This window comes from Leptonychotes weddellii, chromosome 15 (assembly GCF_054177405.1).
Source record: "Leptonychotes weddellii isolate Sample4059 chromosome 15, ASM5417740v2, whole genome shotgun sequence".
Lineage (NCBI taxonomy): Eukaryota > Metazoa > Chordata > Mammalia > Carnivora > Phocidae > Leptonychotes > Leptonychotes weddellii.
The window spans coordinates 22,539,941-22,562,493 of record NC_138383.1 but is presented as its reverse complement, the minus strand read 5'-3'; the positions used below and the strand labels follow the sequence as shown (position 1 = coordinate 22,562,493).

The 22,553-nt window shown below is 55.0% G+C and overlaps 1 protein-coding gene across 1 annotated transcript in view; it reads right to left on the bottom strand.

The window, feature by feature from the left end:
* Positions 1-951: 951 nt before the first annotated feature.
* The window catches only part of ITGA3 (integrin subunit alpha 3), a 29,389-nt gene continuing 7,787 nt past the window's right edge, over positions 952-22,553 (bottom strand). Inside the window, exons 2-26 of the mRNA XM_031019936.2 lie at positions 22,044-22,171; positions 21,649-21,728; positions 19,450-19,699; positions 17,912-17,998; positions 17,314-17,521; positions 16,677-16,873; positions 14,937-15,025; positions 14,673-14,809; positions 14,423-14,509; positions 13,195-13,262; positions 12,986-13,122; positions 12,204-12,353; positions 12,008-12,105; positions 11,492-11,639; positions 11,161-11,229; positions 10,248-10,327; positions 10,060-10,137; positions 9,439-9,541; positions 9,113-9,295; positions 8,799-8,918; positions 7,894-8,007; positions 6,832-6,930; positions 3,573-3,698; positions 3,033-3,176; positions 952-2,274 (exon numbers count right to left, since the gene is read on the bottom strand). Coding sequence (XP_030875796.1) covers positions 3,066-3,176; positions 3,573-3,698; positions 6,832-6,930; positions 7,894-8,007; positions 8,799-8,918; positions 9,113-9,295; positions 9,439-9,541; positions 10,060-10,137; positions 10,248-10,327; positions 11,161-11,229; positions 11,492-11,639; positions 12,008-12,105; positions 12,204-12,353; positions 12,986-13,122; positions 13,195-13,262; positions 14,423-14,509; positions 14,673-14,809; positions 14,937-15,025; positions 16,677-16,873; positions 17,314-17,521; positions 17,912-17,998; positions 19,450-19,699; positions 21,649-21,728; positions 22,044-22,171 — 2,947 coding nt within the window. The 3' untranslated portion in view covers positions 952-2,274; positions 3,033-3,065. The remainder of the gene's footprint in view (positions 2,275-3,032; positions 3,177-3,572; positions 3,699-6,831; positions 6,931-7,893; positions 8,008-8,798; positions 8,919-9,112; positions 9,296-9,438; positions 9,542-10,059; positions 10,138-10,247; positions 10,328-11,160; positions 11,230-11,491; positions 11,640-12,007; positions 12,106-12,203; positions 12,354-12,985; positions 13,123-13,194; positions 13,263-14,422; positions 14,510-14,672; positions 14,810-14,936; positions 15,026-16,676; positions 16,874-17,313; positions 17,522-17,911; positions 17,999-19,449; positions 19,700-21,648; positions 21,729-22,043; positions 22,172-22,553) is intronic.

Below are 22,553 nucleotides of genomic sequence, written 5' to 3'. Positions count from 1 at the left end.
GGGCAGACGCTGCCAGGGAGGCAGGTTGGGGGACACCGAGGCAGACATCAGGAGGGGCTCCTGGGAGAACAGCCTGGGTCTGTGGGCTCTCAGAGCAGCTGAATCAAGGATCTGCCACTAGGCTTCTCTGAGTAGTAATTTTCAGCCTTCAGTGAAGTCTTCCAAAGGTCATAGCTTTGAGGACAACTAACAGAAGGATCTATGCCACAATTTAGGACAAAGAAGTCATGGGGAATGCAGCCCTGCTCCATCCTCCCAGGCCTGTGTGGAACGGCGACCTTGGGAAGCAGAGGGCTTGATCCAATGCTGTGGGCTATGGGGGCTCAGGACTGAAGCACCCTTGGAGGAATGGCCACAAGACTAGGACTCCAGGTGCTTGTGCCCAGACATTGGGGGATACCAGGACCTTTCAATCTTTCCAGTCTCGGGTCACTGGTTCACCCCCTGATCTACTCATCGTGGTGTCTAGGAGTGGGCGTGGGGGTGGAATTGAGGCAGAAAAGCAGGCTCTTATCTGAATCCAGCCACTGGATGAGGGCTCTTGGCTCTCCACCCTTGCACCCAGCCTCCCTCCACTACTATCCAGGACTACCTGCTTCTACAGCCAAGTAACTTTCTGCCTCTTCTGGACCCTGCACACCGCCACCTCTACCTCCCTCCTCCCACCCCCCAGGGCCAGCACACTGTCCACCAAGAAGCCATTTTGGATTCTATCCAGTCTACTCAGGTCTCTTCCCAGACTTTACGTTCTGGATGACCTTAGATAAGGACATCCCTGAGAGCAGGGACTGGTATGTCCTGCATACATTTTCACCCTCCCAACCTCTATGACCCCTGCCCCTGGCTTTGTCCACCTAGGGGTCAGCTAGATGACATCACTATCCAACAGACTGAACTGGGGTTGGGATGGGGGTGGGGGGTGGGGTGGTGAATGGAGGCCGATGCAGAGCATACAAACTGGGAGCTGTTTATTGGTTGCTGTGAGAAGCCTATATAGAAAGAAGGCACAAGGAGGGGGAGGGAGCTCCCCTGCTACAGTACCGTGGAAGTGCGTAGGGACTGGAAAAGGGGACTGCCAAAAGGCAGGGGTCAGGAGAGGTTTCCTGGAACCAGCCTCGACTTCTAGAATGGGCCTCAGGACTTAGCCCGTGGGGTGAGGAGGCAGAGCTAAGTTGGCTCTGAAAGCCAAGGACTGCCAAGAACCCCACTTCTAGGCCCCCTTACCCATGGTCAGTGAGGGCAGAGGAGGTTCCAGCCGATGGGGCAGGGACAGGGCTCCCTCCCCGTTCTACATTCAAGTGTCGCTCCCTCCGTGATCTTGGGGGGTGTGGGGTCTCTCCGGGCCTTCAGAGCCCTGGATAGTAGTGGTCAGTGAGAAGTGGGATCTCCTCTCTCCTTCCAACAGCTCCTTGGCCCAGGACTGGTCCCCTCCTCTGCTGAGCATTCCTCCGTGCTCCCGGGGCAGTCCCATCGCAGGCAGTCTGCCGGGCTGTCCAGTGGCTTGTCCGTCTTTGTTCCTTCAGACTGCGTTCCTTGTCAGAAGGGAATCTCCCCTGAGGAGAAAGGCTTCACAGAGATCTGTGAAGCAAAGGAATCCTGGGGACCTTCCTTCTAGTCCACTCTGCTCTTGGGTCTGAGCATGCCAGGTCCTGCAAATGCCACCACCGTGGGCAACCTGAGGCGGGTGCCAGGAGCCGCGGCTGGGGGGGCCTGGGGCGCTGTTCCCTGTAGTAGTAGTTGTAGTCCCAACAGCAGGGTCAATCCAGTGACTATGGCTCAAGATGGGTCCAGTGTGAAGGGTGGGGGTGGGGGTATTACCGCAGTGGGGTCCTTTTCCTCCTGGCTCTGGAGCAGGCCCTTTGGCTTGGCTTTGGCACAGGCAGGGGTGGTGCCCGGCACAGTCCACAGGCGGTGGGCCCCCATGTGTCCAGGCCCACGGCCCCGCGCTCCTGCAGGGAGAAGCCCGCGGCCAGACGCACATGCCTGTGCTAGCGGGGCTGGGTGTGCCCGAACCTGCTGGCGCCAGCCAAAGGCAGTGGCCCCTGTGGCTTGTCAGGGGCGTAACGTATGATAAATAGGAGGGGCACTGGGGGAGCAGGGGTGGTATCAGGGAGGATGTCAGTAGTATCGGTCCCGAGTCTGCCAACTGGTCACCCAGTGCTTCTTGGTAGGCACGGTGCTCCCTGGAGGTGGGTAGCGCTCCTCCTCCCGGATCCGCACCGCGTGGTACTTGGGCATGATCCGGTAATAGCGGGTCGGCTTAAAGAAGTCACACTGGCGGTGGGGCAGAGGGGGGAGTGGGGAGGAGAAGAGGAAGGGCATCAGCATCCAGCCCTCGAGGTTGCGGGAAGATGTGCCTAGCTCCTCCCCCCCCCACCCACCCAGAGGCTCTCAAAGCCAGGACCCCTGACCCAAACACATGCCATCTCCCTGCACTGTGACAGAGAGGGCAAGGTTGCCCACCCTCAGCCCCAGAGGAAGGAGGAACTGAGGAAGGCAGAGAGGAGAGGGGGAGGCAGCTGGAGACAGAGGGGCAGTCACCGAGGTTGCTGACAGGATGGCTAAGGAAGCGTCATGGTCTGCCCTGATCGCACTGTGGGGGTGGGGGGCCAGCGTGTCACCCCAGAGGGGCTCTGAGGAGGAAAGGTACTAGTTCCAGAAGGACTCTCCTTGTCCCCTCCTTCTCTGGAGGTGGAAATGGAGGCGCAGAAATCACTCTAGGTATTTGCTGTGTGGCCTAGAGATCGGGCCTAGCCTTGGCCTGGGTCCTTTTCCGATCCCCAGAAAGCAAAGGGGGCATGGGGAGCATTTTATGGCTCCCTCTTGGGGCCCCAAATCTTCAGGGGAGGTGGTGAGAAGACATCTTGAGCTCTCCTAGGGCGTGGAGGGAGACCATGGGCTGCTCTTCGGGGTGATGCCAGGGGCAGAGTGAAGAGCAGCGAGGGCCCGTGAGGAAGAAGAGCAGATAGGACAGAGTCAGAGGCCCCGGCCAGCTGCAGGGCTCAGGGAAGAGGGCCCGGAGGCCGCGTTACCCGGGTGGGCCGGGGGCAGGGGGCTGCCCCCCCTCAGTAGTCGTCGGTCAGCCTCTCTGTCTCTGACGGCTGGCTCTTCATCTCCGCCTTCTGCCTCTTAGCTTCATACAGGGCGCGAGTGCGGGCTCGCTTGAAGAAGCCGCACTGCGGAGGGGAGGAGGTGGGGATGGGCCATCAGGGGGCGCTGGGGGGGCCTGGCCGGCAGCACTCATGGGCTGGGGCTTAGGGCTGGGGAGCCTGGATGCCTGGGTCCCAGCCCCTGCTTGGTGGTATGGCCAGAAGCCAGAGCTCCTGGCTTCCCCTTTCCAGCTTGCAGATCCCCCCTCCCCATTAACCAGGCAGGAATGTCCTGGTGGGTGAGGTGAGGATGGGGGGTGGGGAGACCGGATGAGACCGGAAGCTGGGGAGAAGGTGGGGACAACGTGGGAGAAGGGTGGGGGGTGGGGTGGAAGCAGGAATGGGATGAAGGGAGAGCTGGTGAGGGTCTGCTGGCAGGAGGTCCCAGAGCGGGGGTCCCAGTGGTGGTCTGGGGGTCCTAACCTTCCACAGCAGGAGGATGATCAGCCCCAGGAGCAGCAGTCCCGCACCCACAGCCACGAGCACCAGCCACAGCTCGATCTCTGCTGGTAGCTCCTCCACCAGATCAGAGTCAATGTCCACTGAGAACTGGCGGCAGTGAGAAGGGGCTCAGCCCTGTGTCCACCCCCTTAGACCCCATGCTCAGCCATCCCTTCCCAGCGGGGCCCAGGACTGTGCTGTTTGATCTACTACCAGCAGGGGGCACTCAGGAACCAGAAAAAGCCCCTGCCTGCCCACTGCAGGCCGCAGATCCCTCCATCCTCTGGTTTTCCCCGGGAGCAGACCTGGTTCCCAAGGACCAGCTTCAGATCTGGGATGCAGCCTGGAGTCTGGGTTTGTAGCCCACACACCCGGGCTTGAGTACCAGCTCCATCCTTGAGGAGCTGTGTGGCCTTGGACAAGTAAGTTCACCTCTCTGAATCTCCATTTCATGGTCTCTGATAAAGGAGATCACAATGCCTACCTCGTGGTATAGCAAAGTGGTCAAGAGCATGGGCCTGGAGCCAGACTACTGGGCTCAAGCGCCAGCTGTGCTGTTCACTAGCTGTGTGACCTTGGGCAAATCACTTAACCTCTCTGTTGTTCATCTGTAAACTGGGGATTATGAGAATGATACCTACTTCATAGGTCACTGGTGAGGATTAAATGTGTTTACTATCAGTAAACTGCTTTGAGCAATACCTGGTACCTAACCAGCATTCCTAAATATTTACAAAAAACCAAAGAATGCAGAGCATATAGTACCATTATTTTTCTTCCCCTACAGTGGAGATAGATAGATAGATAGATAAATATAGATATATATAATTATTATAACAAAATTATATTACATATATTATAACATACATAATTATACATTATAATATATACATTGTAAAATATATATTATAATGTATACTATATTATACAATTTATTATCTTACGTTATGTTACATATAATATATATTATTTTAACATATATTATGCAATATTGTATATTACATAATATTGTAATATTATGATCTATAACATACATAGCATATAAGTGTTATATAATATGTAATATGTATTATAACAAAATTATATTACATATAATGTATTTTATATATACTGAGAGAAAATTTTTCTCTGACTATACATGATTCTTTCTTTTTTTTTTTTTTTTAAAGATTGTATTTATTTGACAGAGAGAGCACAAGCAGAGGGAGAGAGAGGGAGAAGCAGGCTCCCTGCTGAGCAAGGAGCCCGATGTGGGACTCGATCCCAGGACCCTGGATCATGACCTGAGCCGAAGGCAGCCGCTTAACCAACTGAGCCACCCAGGCGTCCCCATGATTATTTCTTTAAAAATTATTTTGATTATTATTTTTGTTTAAATACAGATGATATCAAGAAAACTAAAGGTTCCCAGTAATTTTACTCCCTGGAAATAACTCTTCAACATTTTGGTGACTCTCTTTCCATAGTTTTTAATGCCCATGTTAAACACACATCCTTTCTTCTTCCACATGAATGGGGTCTCTGTGTGCTGCGTGTCCACCCCCTTAGACCCCATGCTCAGCCATCCCTCCTGCGGCCTGACCTGACTCCTCTTTCAGCTATAATCATCATCTCTTGATGTCAATTAAGAAAGATCAACCTAATCTCTGATGACTGCATAGTCACTCTAGAAAATGTACCACAATTTATTGAACCGATCTCCTACCGAAAGACATGTAGAGTGTTTTCAAGTTCATGCCATTATAAACCACGCTTTCAAATATCCCCATATATTTATATTTGCGTATTTGTCCTATTAGCTCCTTAAGATATATTATCATGGGCTGGATCAAAGGAAGTGTGCATTTTAAACTCTAACAGATATTGACAAATTCATTTCCAAAAAGAATCCATTCACTTATACTCGAACCAATAGCATTTCCTTCTACCTCATCGGCACCAGACAGCCTTAGTGTCTTTAATCTTTTCCAATCTGATAGGGGAAAAAATCCTGTGGCTGTTATTTTTATCTCCTCACTACCAAGGTGACCATTTCTAGTTCACCCTGTGTATATCGCCCGTTTATCTTTACGCTGCCCTTTACCTTGACATACCAAAAATATATATCAATTCTTCATCATATACGCTAGAAACTTTTTTAAAAGCAATCTATTGGGGCGCCTGGGTGGCTCAGTTGGTTGAGCAGCTGCCTTCAGCTCGGGTCATGATCCCAGGGTCCTGGCATCGAGCCCCACGTCGGGCTCCCCGCTCAGCAGGAAGCCTGCTTCTCTCTCTCCCTCTGACTGCCACTCTGCCTACTTGTGCTATCTCTCTGTCAAATAAATAAAAACCTTTAAAAATAAAAAAATTTTAAAAAAAGCAATCTATTGTTTGCCCTTCTAGTTTCTTTTTATCATCTCTTTTGCTGTATACAGGTTTAAAATGTCATACAGTCTAATTGGTCAAATGTTTCCTTTGCAACTTTTGGGTTTAGTAAAATAACTCCCTCTCCCCATAATTAAAGATTATTATTAAATTATTTTCTGAATTTTCTTCTGGTATATTAAGTTTTATTTCCTCTATTTAAATATTTAATCTAACTCCTCTGTAGTTTTGGTTATCATGTGAGGTAAGGGTCTGTCTTTACCTTCCAAATGCGTTCTCCCAACACCACTTCATAATCTAACTTTCTCTATTGGTTAAAAATGCTATCTGTATAACAACATAAATTACGATTCTGTTCCATTGGTCTTTCTGGCCCTTCCTCCACTACCTTAATTTATTTTGGGAGATATACAACAATGCATTTAAGCAATCCTCCCTTCGTCTCCTGTATTATGCCCCCTCCATATCTCCACTATAGCCTTTTCATGAAAAAAATTGACAATTTTGTCATTTTTTTTCCCTCTCCGATGTAACTCAGAATCAAGTTTGAGAACTTTGTTTTCAAGTTTCCACGGAGATGGAACATCTTCACAGAGAAGTTGTGCAGATCAAATAAGCTCTAGCAGAGGTTCTCAGCCCCGGTTGTACCTTAGAGTCACCGGGGGACTTGTAAACCTCCCCTACCTGGGGTCCCACCTCCACGGACTCATTTCATTGCTTAGGGTTATAGTCCAGACACCAGAAATCCTCCAGAGGAGTCTCATGTGCTGCCAAGATTGAGAACCCCGTAGCTAAGGTGTGAGCGAGTGCTCTGAAAACCTGCCCTGCGCTCCCATGCCCTGGCCAGGCACTGTGGCTCCTCAATGTGCTCACTCACCCACACAGTCTTGTTCTCCATGTTGATGGTAGGGATGCTCGTTCGGAGGAACAGGGTAGCCCAGCCGGATACACTGACTCTGTCAAAGTCTCTGTAATCCTGGATGGGGGCAAGGGGTGGTCCAAAGAAGTAGCTGAAGCCCCTCTGAGCCTCCCTCTTGACCCTGAGCATCCTCCCCAGGGCACCCTCCCACCACACAGCATCTTTAAGCAGCACCCCAAGGGATCCGAGAGCCAGGCATCTGCACACACAAATGCACATCATTCATGCGGCGGGTCCTCTGCCGGATGCGGGGGACAGCAGAGACAAGGAAGGTCACAGTCTAGGGTCAGGTCTCTGGGCTAAATCTGGCCCATCACATGTTTTTGTAAATAAAATGTTTTTGGCACACAGCCACGCCCGTTCGTTTCTACGTTGTTCATGGCAGCTCGTGCCCAATGGCAGAACTGAAGACTTGCAGCAGAAACTGCACGCCCCACAAAAGCTGAAAAGATTGATAATCTCCTCATTTGCAGAAAAACTGGGTCTAGGTGGCTGGCATGTAAGTGCAACCCAGAGCAGAGCGTGATCGGTGGCATGTGCGGCTTCGGAGAAAGTTCTGTGGGTGTGTGGAGAGGTCGTCTGCAGCTGGGAACCTCAGAAAAGACCTCACTGGTGGTGAAGCGGCTGGGGAGAGCCTGAAGGCTGAAGAGGAATTTACAGGCAGAGATAACAGAAGGGGAGCTGGCCTTCCGGGGGGGGGGGGGGCGGGGAGTGGCACCGCAAAGACGTGGGCGTGGGAAAGAAACAGGCGCAGGATGGAACAATGGACACCCAGGAGAAGGTCGTTCTGGCTGGAGACGGACATGACATCATGCCCACACGCAGACACGCGATCTAACGCTGACAGGCATACAGTGACAGGAGTACAATGGCTCCTGGGTAAAGTCCGACGCTGTCACTGACCCACGCACGCACACACAGCCACACACAACCCTGGCTGTGACACCGGCCTCACCCTCTCCCTGTTGCTCTCCCCACCCGGGCAGGGGGCAGTAGAGCCCTGCAGACCCAGGCACTGACCTCAATGAAGGTGCTATTCCATACTCGTGCCCGCACTGTCACATTGGTGATGACAGGGGTATCAGGAATGGGGCACTCCAGCCACACACAACGGGCCTGGTCACTGCCACACTTCTGGGGTGGGCCGGGAAAACAGGACGTGAGACAGTCTGCGGCTCCACATTCTTCCTGCTTCACCCCTTCCCATTGGCTCTTCCCCTGGCTTAATCCCACCCACGGGTGACCCCAAGGGGCCCTACCTCACCCCTTCCCTCATGCAGACCACCCCACCCCCACACTTACACATCGAGGTCCTGTTCTTTAGGCCAAGCACATATAGATGCCAGGGACGTAGATAACATGAAATCTGGTCCCTTTGTATATAAATGGGGCCGGCCCAGCACCTGACACCTCCTTTCCACCCACGTCCCTCACTGAGCCTTTGTTCAAGCCAGCTCCGGCCACCTGGGACACCACCTCCTCCCTCTCCACCCAGCTAGGCCTCAACTTGCTTCCCAGGCCTGTTCCTCTCTCCCTTCCAACAGAGGGCGCCCTGCACCACCCATATCTCCCTGCCTCCCCTCCATCCTGCCTCTCCCATTCCCCAGCTCCAGTGTCTAAGACTTTGAGCGGCTGTATCACCCCCAACAGGATGGGGCTCTGGGGAATAAAGCCAGTGTCTCTTCCTTTGGCCCACTGAATTGGCTGCCCTCCAAGGGCGAGAGCAGTGGGATGCCCACTGAGGGAGGAGAGGAGTCTTCCTCCCTCTGACTAGGGGTGCCTCACGGCACAGGGGTAACATCACCTCATCACACCAGGGTCTCCTGGTGACCGGCGCCCAATCCCCCTTGCTTCGGTGCCCCCTGGTGCCCACACGCCCTATGATGGTGGGGACGATCCCTTCCAACCTTGTCCTGGCCACTCACCAGCTTTGTCTCGGACTTGGCTTTCTTGGTAGCAGCCAGAGTGACTGGCGGGGGGGCCGGGCCTCCCCCTGGGTCCAGCTGTCTCCGCCTGCGCTGTGGAGATGGCCCGTCGCCAGGGACCTGAGAGGGAAGAAGATGTTGGCTGGGAGGAAGGAGCGGGAGCAGAGTCGGGGGAGAGGCAGAAAGGGCAGGGGGTGGCAGGCTCCTAAAGGTGCACAAGAAAGGGGAGGGCAAGACACTGGCCTTTCTGCCCTGCAGCATGCAAATATGTTGCAAATGAGATGTAAATGAAAGGCCCCCAGTGGTGTCCTTACAGAGAGAGTGAGATTCAGAGGGTTGATGAGGTCTCCAGGTGGCCGGCATGGCCAGGACCCATTGCCGTGGATGGTGATGTCTGTGGGGTACAACAGCCACTTGCCATTGATGACTTCGTAGGGCCACTCCAGCCCTAGGGCCAGGGTCCCCAGGGCTGCCAGCCCTTCCCCCATGGGGCCCACCTGTGGGCACAACGGGTGTCACGGCCACTGCCTCCTGGCAAACCACCTCCATCTCACCCATCCCCAACCCGCACACCCGCAGACCCCAGGCCCGTCCCCGCCTTCCCAGGAGTCCCCGCCCAGGGTCCCTGTGGCCCCCTTACCTGGAACTCATACTTGAGGGGGCTTCCCACATCCTCCACAGTTTTCATGCCAGACTCGCCCGTCACTGTCCCTCCGAAGAAGCTTTGTAGCCGGTAATTCACTCTAAGGGTAAGAAAGATGCTGGAGTCTGAGGGGTTGGGAGGGGCCCTAGCAGAAGGGACGGGCACTGAGGTAGGCGAACTCTAGCTCCTCTGACATCAGGCAGACCTGAGATAGATCCCTGCTTTGCATGCACTCGCTGTGTGCTAGTTATTGCTCAAGCAAGTTATGTATCCTCCCAGAGCCTCGGTTTCCCTATCTGTAAAATGGTTGCTATATCATGGGGCTGTTGTGGGAAGTCAATGAGCTGCTGTATATAAAAATCCTAGCACAATGAGCCCTCATGAAATGCCAGGGCCACACCAACACCTTGGCCCCAGGGTGGCTGATTCCTCCACTGCCACCTGCCTTACAAGGGGAGTAATAACAGCAATGATAATGATAGTGATTGCTGTCAAGGGAAGGGGTGACCCAGGGGAAGCGCAGGCCTAGACAGGTGCGTCCGAGGAGCTCAGGAGCCACGCTGGGGACAGGCAGGTCCACGCACAGGCACAGCAGGCTGGGGGAGGGGTGGTACCCACATGCTGAGGGAGGCCTGGAGTGTGTAGTCCACCAGCAGAGTCAGGGTGATGGGCCACAGGTTGTCCTGGTGACTTGACCTGGGGAGGGAATGCAGGGGGTAGGCGAGAGGTGTCAGCTGAGGCCCGGGCTGGAGGACGTCCCAGGGCGCCTCACCCCTGCCGCAGACTGGCTTCTTGAGGTCACTCACGTGGAGAGCTGCAGCTGTGCATGGAGTTCCCTTGTATGCAGGGTCACCCCGGTGACTTCAAAGGCGATAAGCAGCTCCATCTGCCATGAGGACCAGGGAGGCAGAGAGAGAGGCGTTTGGGGCCGGGCAGGGGTGATGCCATACGGGAGAGAGGGGCTGAACGCTATGCGTCGGAGTTGGTTCTCTGCTCTCCCCCTTTTGGGCAAGGAGTCTCTGCCTGGCCACCTGGGTCCACTCTTTCACCTTGTTAGCCTCATCCTGTTTCCCCTTCCCCTTCTTCTCTGTCCATGACATCTCTGCTACTTTCAACTATATGACCTTGAACAAGTCACTGTAACTTTCTTTTTTAAAAAAGGATTTATTTATTTGAGAGAAAGAGAGGGCGCACGCAGGGAGAGGGGCAGAGCGGGAGGGAGAGGCAGAGAATCTCAAGCAGACTCCACGCTGAGTGCAGAGTCCCAAGGGGAGCTTGCTCTCATGACCCTGAGATCATGACCTGAGCCAAAATCAAGAGTCAGGCACTTAACCAACTGAGCTACCCAGGTGCCTGAGTTACTGTAACTCTCCAAGCCTATATTTTCTTTCTGTAAAACAGCATCTACCTCCTCAAAAGGTTGTGAGAATTGCAGCATAAAAAAAAGTGTGAAGTGTTGGACTCAGGGCCTGGCACATAGTAGGTGTTCAGCAAAATTCAGTTCCTCACCTCCACCTGCTCGAGTTTTGTGCATCGCTAGTGGCCCCATTTTTCTTAGTCTCTGGGCCTCTCCCCATGCCCTCCTGTATTTCCCTGTCCCTATCCTGGCTCTTTGCTTCAAGGAAACCTGGGAAGCAGGCAGGCAGAAGAAAGGTTAAGGAGCTCATCAGAGTAGCAGGCTGGAACCCACAGGCCTCGGAAGGTGTGGCCAGCACTCACCCTCTGGTTCCGTTTGAAGGGGTTCCCCAGCTCACAGACAATGGTCTCATTGGCCTGGCACATCCCAGCCTGAGGAAAGGAGACAAATCAGGTCTGGGTGGTCAGAGTAGGGCATCTCCAGCCCCCTCCCTGTGGCACTGGGTCTGATGCCTAGAGGCTTGAGCACCGGGTGCTCCTAGCGTTAGAGACGCTGCAGACACCTGAAGAAGCCCAGCCGAGAGGAAGCGGGGTGGACACAGGACAAATGAGGACACATGTAAATGACATGTATATAAGGATGTAAATGCTCGCGGACCCTGTTTGGGCTCTGAGCCCTGCAGGGGGCACTCACGGGGCGCACTGAGGACAGCAGCAGGGCGGGAGGCACCGCCAGGGTGAGCAGCGCCTCGTGGGCGTCTTCCCCAGCGCGCTCCCTGCTCGGGGTGTTGGTCACGTTGATGCTCAGGAGCAGTTTCCGGCCATCTCTGCTGTACTGCAGCCTGAGCGGAGGGAAGGACCCCGGCACTGAGCCCAGAACCCCACCCCAGGCCCGCCCCGGATAAACTAGGCCCCGCCCCTCAGGTCTACTGAGTGAAGAAAGTCCCCTCTCGGGACAGCCAAGCCCGGCCCTCTGGCCTCCCCTGGAGAAGAAAGCCCTTTTCTTTGTCCGCGAAGGCCAGCCTAAGCATCCACCCGGCCAATTAACGTCCCTGCTCTCAACTCGCCTCTCCCTGAGGCCCCTCCCCTCAGATCTTCCAGGGTCCCCGGGAATCGCCCAGACCCGCAGGGCCCCGCCCCTCACCGCCCGTTAGCCAATGAAGCCCCTCCCCGCCCCACCCTTGGCCAATCAGCGCGGCCCAGAGCGCACCTGCTCAGCGGCTGCCCCAGCTCCGACACGAAGGCCACCTGCATCTGCAAGTTGCTGTCGCATTTGTTGTCCTGGCCGCACTCCTTCTGGAAGTGGACCTGGGGGTGGCCGGAGGCGTGAGGGCCCATCCTCCACAGCGCCCTCTCGCCCCACAGGCCTCCCCGGCCCCCGCCCTTCCGGCCCGGGCCCCACCCACTTCGGTGTGGTTCTCCAGAGCCTGCGCCTGGTTCAGCACCGGATACGGGTCTAGGGACCGCAGCCCCAGCCGGGGGCGCTCGGGCATCCTCAAAGGTAAAGAGTAGTTCATCGAGATGATGATGGGACGGAGTTTGTCGCGGACGTTATCCTGGGGGAGGAGGGGGAGCTGAGCCCAGCGCTGCGCTCCCCTCCCCCCTCCCCAAGTTGACTCTTCACACCAGCCTGAACCCTCAAGGAGGAGCTGAGCCCCCACCCACCTTGAAAAAACCCCAGTAAGGCTGAACCCCCTCTGGTCCTATCATCAGATTGACTCCCTTCCTACAACTCTGACCTACAAGCAAGATGATGGGACTCCTTCTCCCCAGAGATGGGGGTGGGGGGTGTGTATCGGGGGTCGGGGGTTTGTTGAGCCTCCCTTCATCCCTGGGGTCCCCAGGATGAGCTCTTCCAACCGTGATATCCTAGAGAGGGGCTGAGCTGGTCCCGCACTCACGGGCCCCCTTCCCCCCAGACACCAACTAAGCCAAGAGTCTCACACACCTCACTTTTCTCAGAGGTGATAAGCCCTTTGGCGCCCATCCCCATTCCGAGGCTGTCTGTCTCTTTCTACCACATTCTGTGCACTGTACCCGCTGCAGACCTATGGCCTCCCAGCTCTCCCACCTCCCCCACCTCTGTCTCTGGGGGGACTCCAGTCCCTCGCCCCTGACCTGGGGGGACTCTGGCTAACCTCCTCCAGAGATCTTGGAGCCGGCGTCCCGCCCCTGGCCCCTCCCTCACCATCAGGAGCAGTTCCAGCTTCTGGCAGCGCATGTCGGGCATGGAGAAGAAGCCGTGGAAGACGGCTGACTGGCTGCGTGCAAAGCGAAGCCGAGGCGGTCTGCGGTCCCGGTCGGCCTCCAGCGTGTAGGCCAGGGCTGGAGGTGGATGGGGTGTTATCAAGTGGCCAGGCAAGCATACCCCTCCCTTCCCCACACCCCCGTACTCACTGATGTTTCGCCTGTAGTTGGGGTTCCCGGCACTCTGGTTGTAAGCAAAGCACAGCTCCACCTGCACGCTGTTGGGAGGCGGGAGACAGGAGGAGGTCACAGTGGGACCCAGTTATCCACGCCCTGGCCTTCACCCTTGTACTGGGCCAGGGGAAACCAGGCCCTTAGGAGGAAAGGCAGGGGCAAACCTGGGGAATCCACAGAGCTGGTTAGGGTGTCTTTGGCCTCTTCCCTGCCCACTCCCATGAAAGCCATAGAAAACAGGGTTAGAGGGGTGCCTGGGTGGCGCAGTTCGTTAAGCATCCGGCTCTTGGTTTCGTCTCTGGTCTTGAGCTCAGAGTCATGAGATCGAGCCCCTCATTGAGCTCCGCACTCATCGGGGAGTCTGCTTGAGACTCTCTCTCCCTCTCCCTCTCTGCTTCCCCTCCCTCTAAAATAAATAAATTAAATCTTAAAAAAAAAAAATTAAAGAAAACTGGGTTAGAGGTCACCAATGGGGAAACTGAGGCCCTGAGAGCAGAAGGAGTTGCCTGAAGCTATCAGTTGGTTGGTGCCCTGCCCAGTCTTATACAGGGTACACTGTCCAGATCTCCTTCTCCCACTCACCCCTGCTTTCTGCTCTGGGTCCCTTTGCCTTCTGATCCAGGCCTCATTCATGCAAAGGCCTCGGGGCCATCACCATCATTACTGTGACCACGTTAGCAACTAACATATTCTGAGCACTTGAGGTGGACAAGGCGCCATGTGAAGGGCTTTGTGTACATCATCTCATTTAATTATCACAACAATCCCATAAATTCGTTGTTACTATCATTAACTTTGTTTTATAGGCAATGAACCTGAGACTCAAGAGAGATAACAATTTGTTCAAGGTGGCTCTCTCTCCCATCCACCTAAGTGTCTCCCTCTTCCCTCCTCCTCCGGGACCTCCCTCCCCAGAGCCCACCCTTACCACTGCAGTGGGCATAGCTGGGATTTGAACAAGGCCGTCCAGAGCTCCCGCTCCTAACCACCATGCTCTCCTACCCCTCCAATTTGCCCATTACCTCCTGCAAGGAAGTTGGCTTTTTAATGAGGTTGGGTAGGAGGGGCAACGCTTACCCCAGGAATCAACCCTCTAAGGGTGGGAAATCAGGAGTTGCAAGGGGAGGGGTTTGGGAGCCAGGGTCCTTCCTGGCATGCCCATACATAAGGAGTACGTGGACAGAGCAGGGGCTGAGAGTCTCACCAGGAGGTGGGGGTGCAGAGTGCAGGGTCCAGCACAGATGGCCTGGCCACCAAGGTCTTGTGGAGGATATTGATGACAGGCCGTGCCCTGCATAGAAAACAGACATCAGTCCTTCTTGCCCAGCCCCTGCCAGGCTAGACCTGGGGCTCAGGCTTGCGTGGACCTGGTGCCGAAGGTGGATGGAGCTGGGGAGCCATGCAGACAGGGCTGGAGGGGAGAAAGGCCCCTATCCACCATCGCCCTGGCTTACCGAAGCAGCACGATGCGGTCTGACAGGCTCCCCACCAGCAGGTCTGGGTAGGAGTTCTCATCCACATCCATCCGCCCACTCAGTGAGTAGCCAAAGGTGGCCAAGCCGGGCAGTCCCAGCTCCTCCCCCTGGATTACCTGGGGGTAGGGGGAAGCAGTAGGGACAGGCTCAGGGTGAGCTCTGGGGACCGGGGCCCAGGGGGAATAGGGAGAGGGTGGGTGAGGGGAAGGAGGGAAAGCCCCCTTTGTTCCTGTCCACCCATACCTGCTGCGGCTGTCCCAGGAGCCCCCTGGAGCTGCTGTGATAGATGTACACTTTGCCCAAGCCCTCGAATGGGGCTCCCACGGCAATGTCTGGGGAAGAGAGGCAGGACAGGTCACCCTGAGTCCTGCGGACCCCATGTCTCCCCGACCTGGCACTCCAGGCCACAGGGTCCAGCAGGAAACAGAACTCACACTGCCAGGCAGCACTCAGAACATCAGGGAACGGAGCTCTATGGCTCAGGATTAAAACTGGGACCACTGTGAGCCCAGGTGCCTCCTTTTATATTGTGGGAAAGTAGGTCTAGGAGAGACAAGGGACTTACCTAGAGTCACATAGCAAGTTAATGTCACAGGCAGGCCTACACTCCAGATTTCTGAGCACTGGCCTAGCGTTTGTTTTCCCTAACTATGGCACCTTGCATCTCCTCCACCAACCTCCCCTTCAGACACCCGGTTCTTCTAATGACATTTACCAGCAGGGTCACAAAAGGAAGTGTTCCCCGTTGGTGACTCTGCCAGCTAGTTATCAAGCACTGCTCTCATTTAATCCTGGCGAGACTGCTGGGGTAGGTACTGCCGTCCCATTTTATAGATGAGGAAGCAGACTCAGAAAACCCAAAGCCACACAGCTCATGAGTAGAAAGAGGATATTGAGTCCATGCCTGTCTAACACCAGGGGCTGGAATTTTAATCACACTATCACTTTCCTTATTAAAGTTCCTTAGACTTTTAAAATTCTAACCATTATTTCCACAAATAAACCCCAAATGTTTTATTATCTTCTTAACCTTTACTCAACTCTTTCTAGTTTGCTGCTTTTGATCTGATAAGGCCTAGGTAACCAGAAAGCCAAGCTTGTTAGAAAAGTATGTAAAGGAAAAGTAAGTAGGTTCTGAGTAGAAACCGGACGACTCTTCTATCAGTAAATGTTTGGGCTTTGCTACCTGAACTTTCTAGCACCTACTTTGGCTCTTTAGAGACTCCTCTGCCTTCCTTTTGGTTCTCAGGTATGTTCTGGGAAACTGAGGTTGTCAGAAAAAGTGGTTTCCAGATAAGCCAGGTGCTCTCATGGCAACCAGGCTCTTCCTTACTCTGTCTCTTTGCTTGATACCCCAGGTCTGATGGATCCCCAAGTCCTGCACAGCACTGGATATCCTCTACACCTGGGGCTCCCACTTTGTCCCAGCCCTTCGCATCCCACACTTGATAGAATACATTCTTGGTCTTAACATCCCCAGCCTTGCTCTCCCCCATCCATCCCATATTACCCTCCAGAACCATCCTTCAAGGTACCAAGTTATCGTATCACATCCCTGCCCCCAGACCTTCTCTGGACATGGACACCCACCCCTCTGCCATTACCCAAAGGTAAAGCCCCAGTTCCTCTGCCTGGCTTTCAAAGCACCCACCCCATCTCCACACTGCTGCTCTAGCTTCATTCATATCTGATGTGAACAGCCCACATCCACTAAATTTGGGTAGATCAAGAAATCACGTGATACCCCTTCTGTGCCCTTCCACTGTGCACACTCAGCCCAGCATCTGATGCCCAGTGGTACATCCACCCCTGCGGGAGGCCCACCAAGCTTGCCGCTGGTAGCTTCCTCTGCACGGCCTCTCCCTGTTACTGCTGTGAACTCCCTGGGCCTGGGCCCCATCCCGTCCTCTCTTCGGGCCCTGTCAAGCCTGGTATGGAGCTGGCACTCAGTGGGTGTGCTGGGGCAGGACTGCTGGCTCATACCCTGGAATCCGTCCTGGTTGATGTCACCAATGCTGGCCACGGAGAAGCCAAAGGCGGAGCGACTGGGGCCGTGGAGCAGGAGGGAGGGGTGGGCAGGGAAGGAGGTGCCTGCCTGGTTCATGAAGACATAGAGGGCACCCCCTACCTCTTCCTTCCGCTCAAAGTAGTATGGGGCGCCCACCAGGAGGTCCTGCCACCTGCACGGGAGAGAAGGAGGGAGAAATGGGACAACCTAACTCTCGTTTAGTGGGCACAACTGCGCCAGGGCGCATGGTTATACAAATGGCATCTCTGGCCGTGGTTCGTGGGAAGGACATGGAAATGCCAACGGGACCCGTCTGACAGAGGACACACGTCACGGGGAAGCCAGGGAGCGCAGATCACATCCAAACAACCCACATCCACGAGAACCATACAAGGACAAAAGGAGATGCAGGTGTCATGCAATTGACATGTAAATACCCAGAATCTCATCAAGGCTGATTGCAAATCAACATGCAAATCAACATGCAAATCCCTGTAAAGAGCATGCAAACAAATGAGCAATCGGGACCTTCCATTTCTCTGCCCTGGCTTGGGCAAGACTGCCCCCCCTTGCCGTTCTCCCTGGCCCCAGAAAACGCCCCTGGATCCTCACCCATCATTGTTCAGGTCTGCCAGGGCAATGGCGCTGCCAAAGTAAGCGCCCACCTGCATGCCCTCCAGCACCTGCCTCCTGCGCAGGTCTCCGCCTGCCTCCTGGTTCAGCAAGAAGACAGCGCCCATATGTCGGTGCCGTGGGGCACCTGTCACGATGGTGATGTCCGTGGGGTGCAGGACGGCGATGCCCACCTGCACTGTGTATCCTGGGATGGGGCGGGGGGGGGAAGGTGGTCAAGCAAGGCCCAGTAAACTTTGTCCCCTTCCACTCTGGCCCCCAGACTTCCCAAATATCTTCTATTCCTCTATTCCAAGTTGGGCAAGAAAGTGGATCCTGGACGCCCAGCCTCCAGTCCTGCCTGCACACAGGACTATGACTTCCATGAAGGTAGGGACTTTGCATTTTGGGTGCTCAGAACAGCCCTGGCATACAGGTAGTGCTCAATAAGTATGTGCTAGTCGAGCTAAATGGCACTAGTCACACCTGCACCGTGGCCTCGCTCTTCTACCGGGCACCGAAGGTGAGGGGCCAGAGTGCTAGGAACTGAGCCCCCTCCTTCCTCCACCACCCCATGAGCCACCACAGCTGGACTCACCAATATAGAGGTTCCCTTGGTCGTCTGGGTCCTTATAACTATATTCGGATAAATCCCAGTCCTTCCGCTGAATCATGTAACTGTTTCCTTTCGGGAGGGGGAGGGGAGGAGTTTAAGTCACCACTCCCTTCAACCGCCACGTCCACGTCACCCTGCTAACCTCACCCAATAAGGATATAATAACCCCTTTTATTTGTGAGCACTTTGCCATTGGAAAATCACGTCCGCTTTATTTTAATAATTCTGTGAAGTAAATGATGATGCCCATTTTGCAGATGAGAAAAGCAAGTAGTTGTTAAGCCAGGGCTGGAATCTGGTCATCCAGGCTCTTGGATACGAAATGACATTTCCCTCACTCTAGACACCGAGGCCAGACTCCACGCCATTATCTCCTGGTCCTGCCCCCAAACTCGAGCTGCCTACCTGTTCCCTGTTCCCTGCGGCTGCTGTGGGAGAGTCCCTGCCGCCCTGCCCAGGTTCTAAAGGACCAGGGGGTGGGGGAGGACCAGAGGACCGAGGAGAGGCCTCAGCCTCCGGTGAGTCTGGAGCTACGACTACGCCCTGGGCTACCTGTTGGTCAAGAGGAGGAGATTCGGGGCTCCCTCTGCCTGTCGATTCTGCAATTAACAAGGATGCAGTAAGGAGAGGAGGCTCATTGGGGCTACAACCTGTGTGGCGGAGAGAGGCAGAGATGGAGGGGGCTGTGAGCCTCAGACACCCCAGCAGTGTGGCCATAGCCGTTACCAGCTCGGCTCCTGATACAAAGAAATACTCCACGAGCCCCGCAAAGATTGCCCTCTATGTATCGATGAGAAAAAAAATGCCCCCAGCTTATTGATAAGTGGAAAGAGAAAGAAGCAGAACAGCATGTTTAGTGTGATCCTGTGTGTGTGTGTGTGTTATAAAGATATTTATATAGTCTAAGATAAGTCAGAGGCTGGGCAAGACACTCGGTAGTCTGCACGGGGAAACAGGACGGGGGCGGGGCGGGGAGGGGCACTTTCCCTCTTTGTTTCACCAAATCCCACTGTCCCAGTTAGTAGTTGTACCAGGAGCATGTTTTCTTTTCTTTTCTTTTTTTTTTTAAGATTTTATTTATTTATTCATGAGAGACAGAGAGAGAGAGAGAGGCAGAGGGAGAAGCAGGCTCCCAAGGAGCAGGGAGCCCGATGCGGGACTCGATCCCAGGACCCTGGGATCATGACCTGAGCCGAAGGCAGACGCCCAACCGTCTGAGCCACCCAGGCGCCCAACATGTTTTATTTTCTTAATAAGGTTTTCAGTGCTTGAAGTGGAGTCAGATGGACCTGCTTTCCAGTTCCGGTTTCGTCACTTACTGTTGGCAACTTGGGCAACTGACTTCACTTCTCTGAGGCTCAGTGTTCTGTAAAGTGGGTGTAGGGACGCTTGCCTCATAAGAGTAGTTTAAGTTCAATTAACATAATGAGCGCTGGAGGCGCAACAGGGGCAAAGAGGTCTCTTCTGCCCTCTGGGAGTGGGCGCTCTCCGCTCCTCCCGCCGTCCCCCGCGGCCCCTACCTCGCCAGTTGTTCGCCCCGGGGGCGCCGAAGTACACGGTGTTGTGGGTGAAGCCGCCGCTGGTGCCCAGCTGGCACATGCCTGTCGCCAGGTAGTCCGTGTTGCTGTTGCACATCTCATTGTGGTAGGTCTGCCAGTCGTCGGTGGGGTCCAGCTCGAGGTCATTGCCCCGCACGTAGCACTTGCCCACCATGCGCCGCTGATCCTCCGACCCCGACCACAGCACCTGGGTGTAGCGGTGGGCGCAGACCTGGGGACACACACAGCCTGAGACTGCGGCAGGGACCGAAGGCTGGCTGTCTCCTTGGCCCTGGGCACCTCTGGCTTTGCTGGGGAGGAGCTGGAAGACGTCTCCCAGCTTTTCTGTCTTCCCACAGTGACGCCTGGACCTATGTCTCCTTCCCAGGATTCAGAAATCTGCTATGAAGTTTGGGAACACTTTTTGGGAAGGCCAGGAGGTCCTGGGTTTGAGAGTGGCTTACGGATCTTGGCAAAAGGAAAAGGGGAGGGCGCCTGGGTGGCTCAAACGGTTAAGCGTCTGCCTCCGGCTCAGGTCATGATCCCAGGGTCCTGGGATCGAGTCCCGCATCGGGCTCCCTGCTCCTTGGGAGCCTGCTTCTCCCTCTGCTTCTCTCTCTCTCTCTCTCTCTTTGTCTCTCATGAATAAATAAATATATAAAAAAAATCTTTAAAAAAAAAAAACAAAACAAAAGGAAAAGGGGAAAGCATGAGGGAATGTGGGGTCCGGGCTCTCAGGTCTAAAAGGAGCAGATGAAGGAACTTACTTCTCTGCTCTGCCCTCTTGGTGGATAGGCCATTATTAAAATAATAATCGCAATGACGCCAGTAATAATAGCAGCTAACACCTACTGAGTGCTTACTATACGCCGGACAGAAGTCTAAGCTCCTCACGATATTAAATCCAGTATGCGTCCCAACACCACTGTGGAGCAGGGACGACTTCCACCCCACCCCCCATCTTAGACAAGGGGCACAGAGGCACAGAGAACGAAGTCTCTAAGATCTCACATCCAGAGAGATGCAGAAAATCCTCAAACCAAGGCTGCCAGGCTCCTGAGCCTGAGCTCCCAAGCGCTAGGCAGCTCCTGCCTCTCTCCTAGCTCCCCCTGCACACTGGAGGGGCTCGACAAACAGTTGTGGGACAAGTCCATCAGATCAGGGTGTTTGTCAACCAGCCGGCGGCCAGGCAAAATCCAGAACTGGGCCTGGGTCTTGTCTGCTTGCTTTCTGTGTCTCCTCCCAGCTGTGAGCTCCACCAGCAGCGGGCCGGACTCACTGCTAAGCTGCTGGTGCTAGCAGAGCTGGGACACAACAGTAGGTGCTCACCGAACATCTGTTGAGCGGGTACCCAGGGTCTAGAACTGCCCTAAATGGAATGCTAGACCACACGCCTTCCATTACACGGTTCTAAAATGGCGTTACAGGGAACTGATGCAAACCCAGAGCTTAAAATGGTATTCAAAGGTGACAGAAATTGCAAGAGAGAGGACTAGGGGGTGGCCATTGATTGGACGGGGGCACACTTTCTGGAGTGATTTAAATATTTCTTTAATGGGTATCGGTTACATCGGTGTTTCGTTGGTCAGACCTCATTAAAACTTAAAATCTGTACATTTCACTGTCTGTAAATTTCACATCGATTTAAAAAAAAAAAAAAAAAAGAATTGCCTATCTGGGATTCAGAAATTGAGACCCCAGGGGCCGAAGCTGAAGAAGGCAGCCAGGAAGTGACAAGTGACAGCAGGAAGTGGCCCCCAAACCCCAGGGGGTGAGCCGGGGTCAGCAGGGCTGTGCCTCATCCGCCAGCCAGCCTGTCAGGAAGGAGCAGGCCCAGGCCGCACTGCCCCGGGCTCTCTCTGCCCTTTCCTCCTCACAGTTCCCTCAGCTCATTCCCACGCAGGGTGAGCACCCCGGGAGGGGGGGGGGCAGGGGCGGGGGAAGGAAGTGGGTGGTTCAGACAGGACCCAGGCCGTGCCAGGCCCTGGAAGCACATCATAAGTGCAGGATCGAGGGGACACTCAGGCCCGTGGAGACTTCCAGCCACCAAAATAGACATCTGCAAGGTCCCAGCTCACTCACCGAAGACCCCTCTCCTGCCCTCTGCTTCCCTCCCCAGCTCCTGGGAAATGAAGGAGAGGGCTGGGGTGGGGGGGGAGCTGACAGTGAGTGCCCACTTACCAGGACTCTTCCCGCAGGGCCCTGGCTGGCCACCGTCACCCCGAGCCACATGTCCTCAATAATGTGACGGTCAGGGTCACCTGTGGGCATGGAAGGGATCATGAGCCGGGGCACCCGTCCTCCCTGTGCTTGGAACGTCCAGAGGGTAGGGTTGGTCTTCCTGGCCCTCCACCCCTGCAGGCCACCCTCCCTATGCCCTTCTCCAGCCTGCCATGAATCTCAGCTCCACCGATCCCATGTGGTCCCACTTCCCTCTAGCGCCCCCTCCTCCCAGCTGGACAAGAAGGGACTGGAAATTGCCCAGGTAAGCCTGATCGCTGCTCCAGGTCACCCTCTGTGCTACCCCCTCCACCAGACTCCTGACCCAGAGCTGATCCCCAGTGCCTTGCCCTCACTTTTCTCTGAGATGTCCATCCGCTCACAGTCATCCTTGTGGGCAGTGAGTGGGCACAGGTACACAGCACCAGTCCGGTTGGTGTAGCCATCAGGCATGGCGAGGTCCTGGGGGGCACCAGCCAGGAGCCTGGTGGGGGTGGGATGCAATGAGGTTGGTGGGCCCGGGCTCAGACTCCCCAAAGCCTGCCTCGAACAACTTTCTGTTCAACATGTTTGCTGAGCACCTGCTATGTCCCCGGTGCCAGGCTGTGTGCCAGGCTCTGGGGTCAGGAGATGAATGGATCCTGGCCCCCGTCCTCCAGGAGTGGCCAATACAGGAGGGGCGGGCAAGAAAACAGACGTCTGCAGTAAGCGCCTCCGGAGAGGAAAGCAGGGCACAAACCTGCCCAGATGCGGCGTGGGGAGTAGTCCGGGAGAAGGGGGTCCTCACAGAAGGGGGAACCCGGGCTGAGTCTGAGGATGATGACCAGGGCTCACCAGGAGAAAGGGAGGAAGGGCACTGTAGGAAA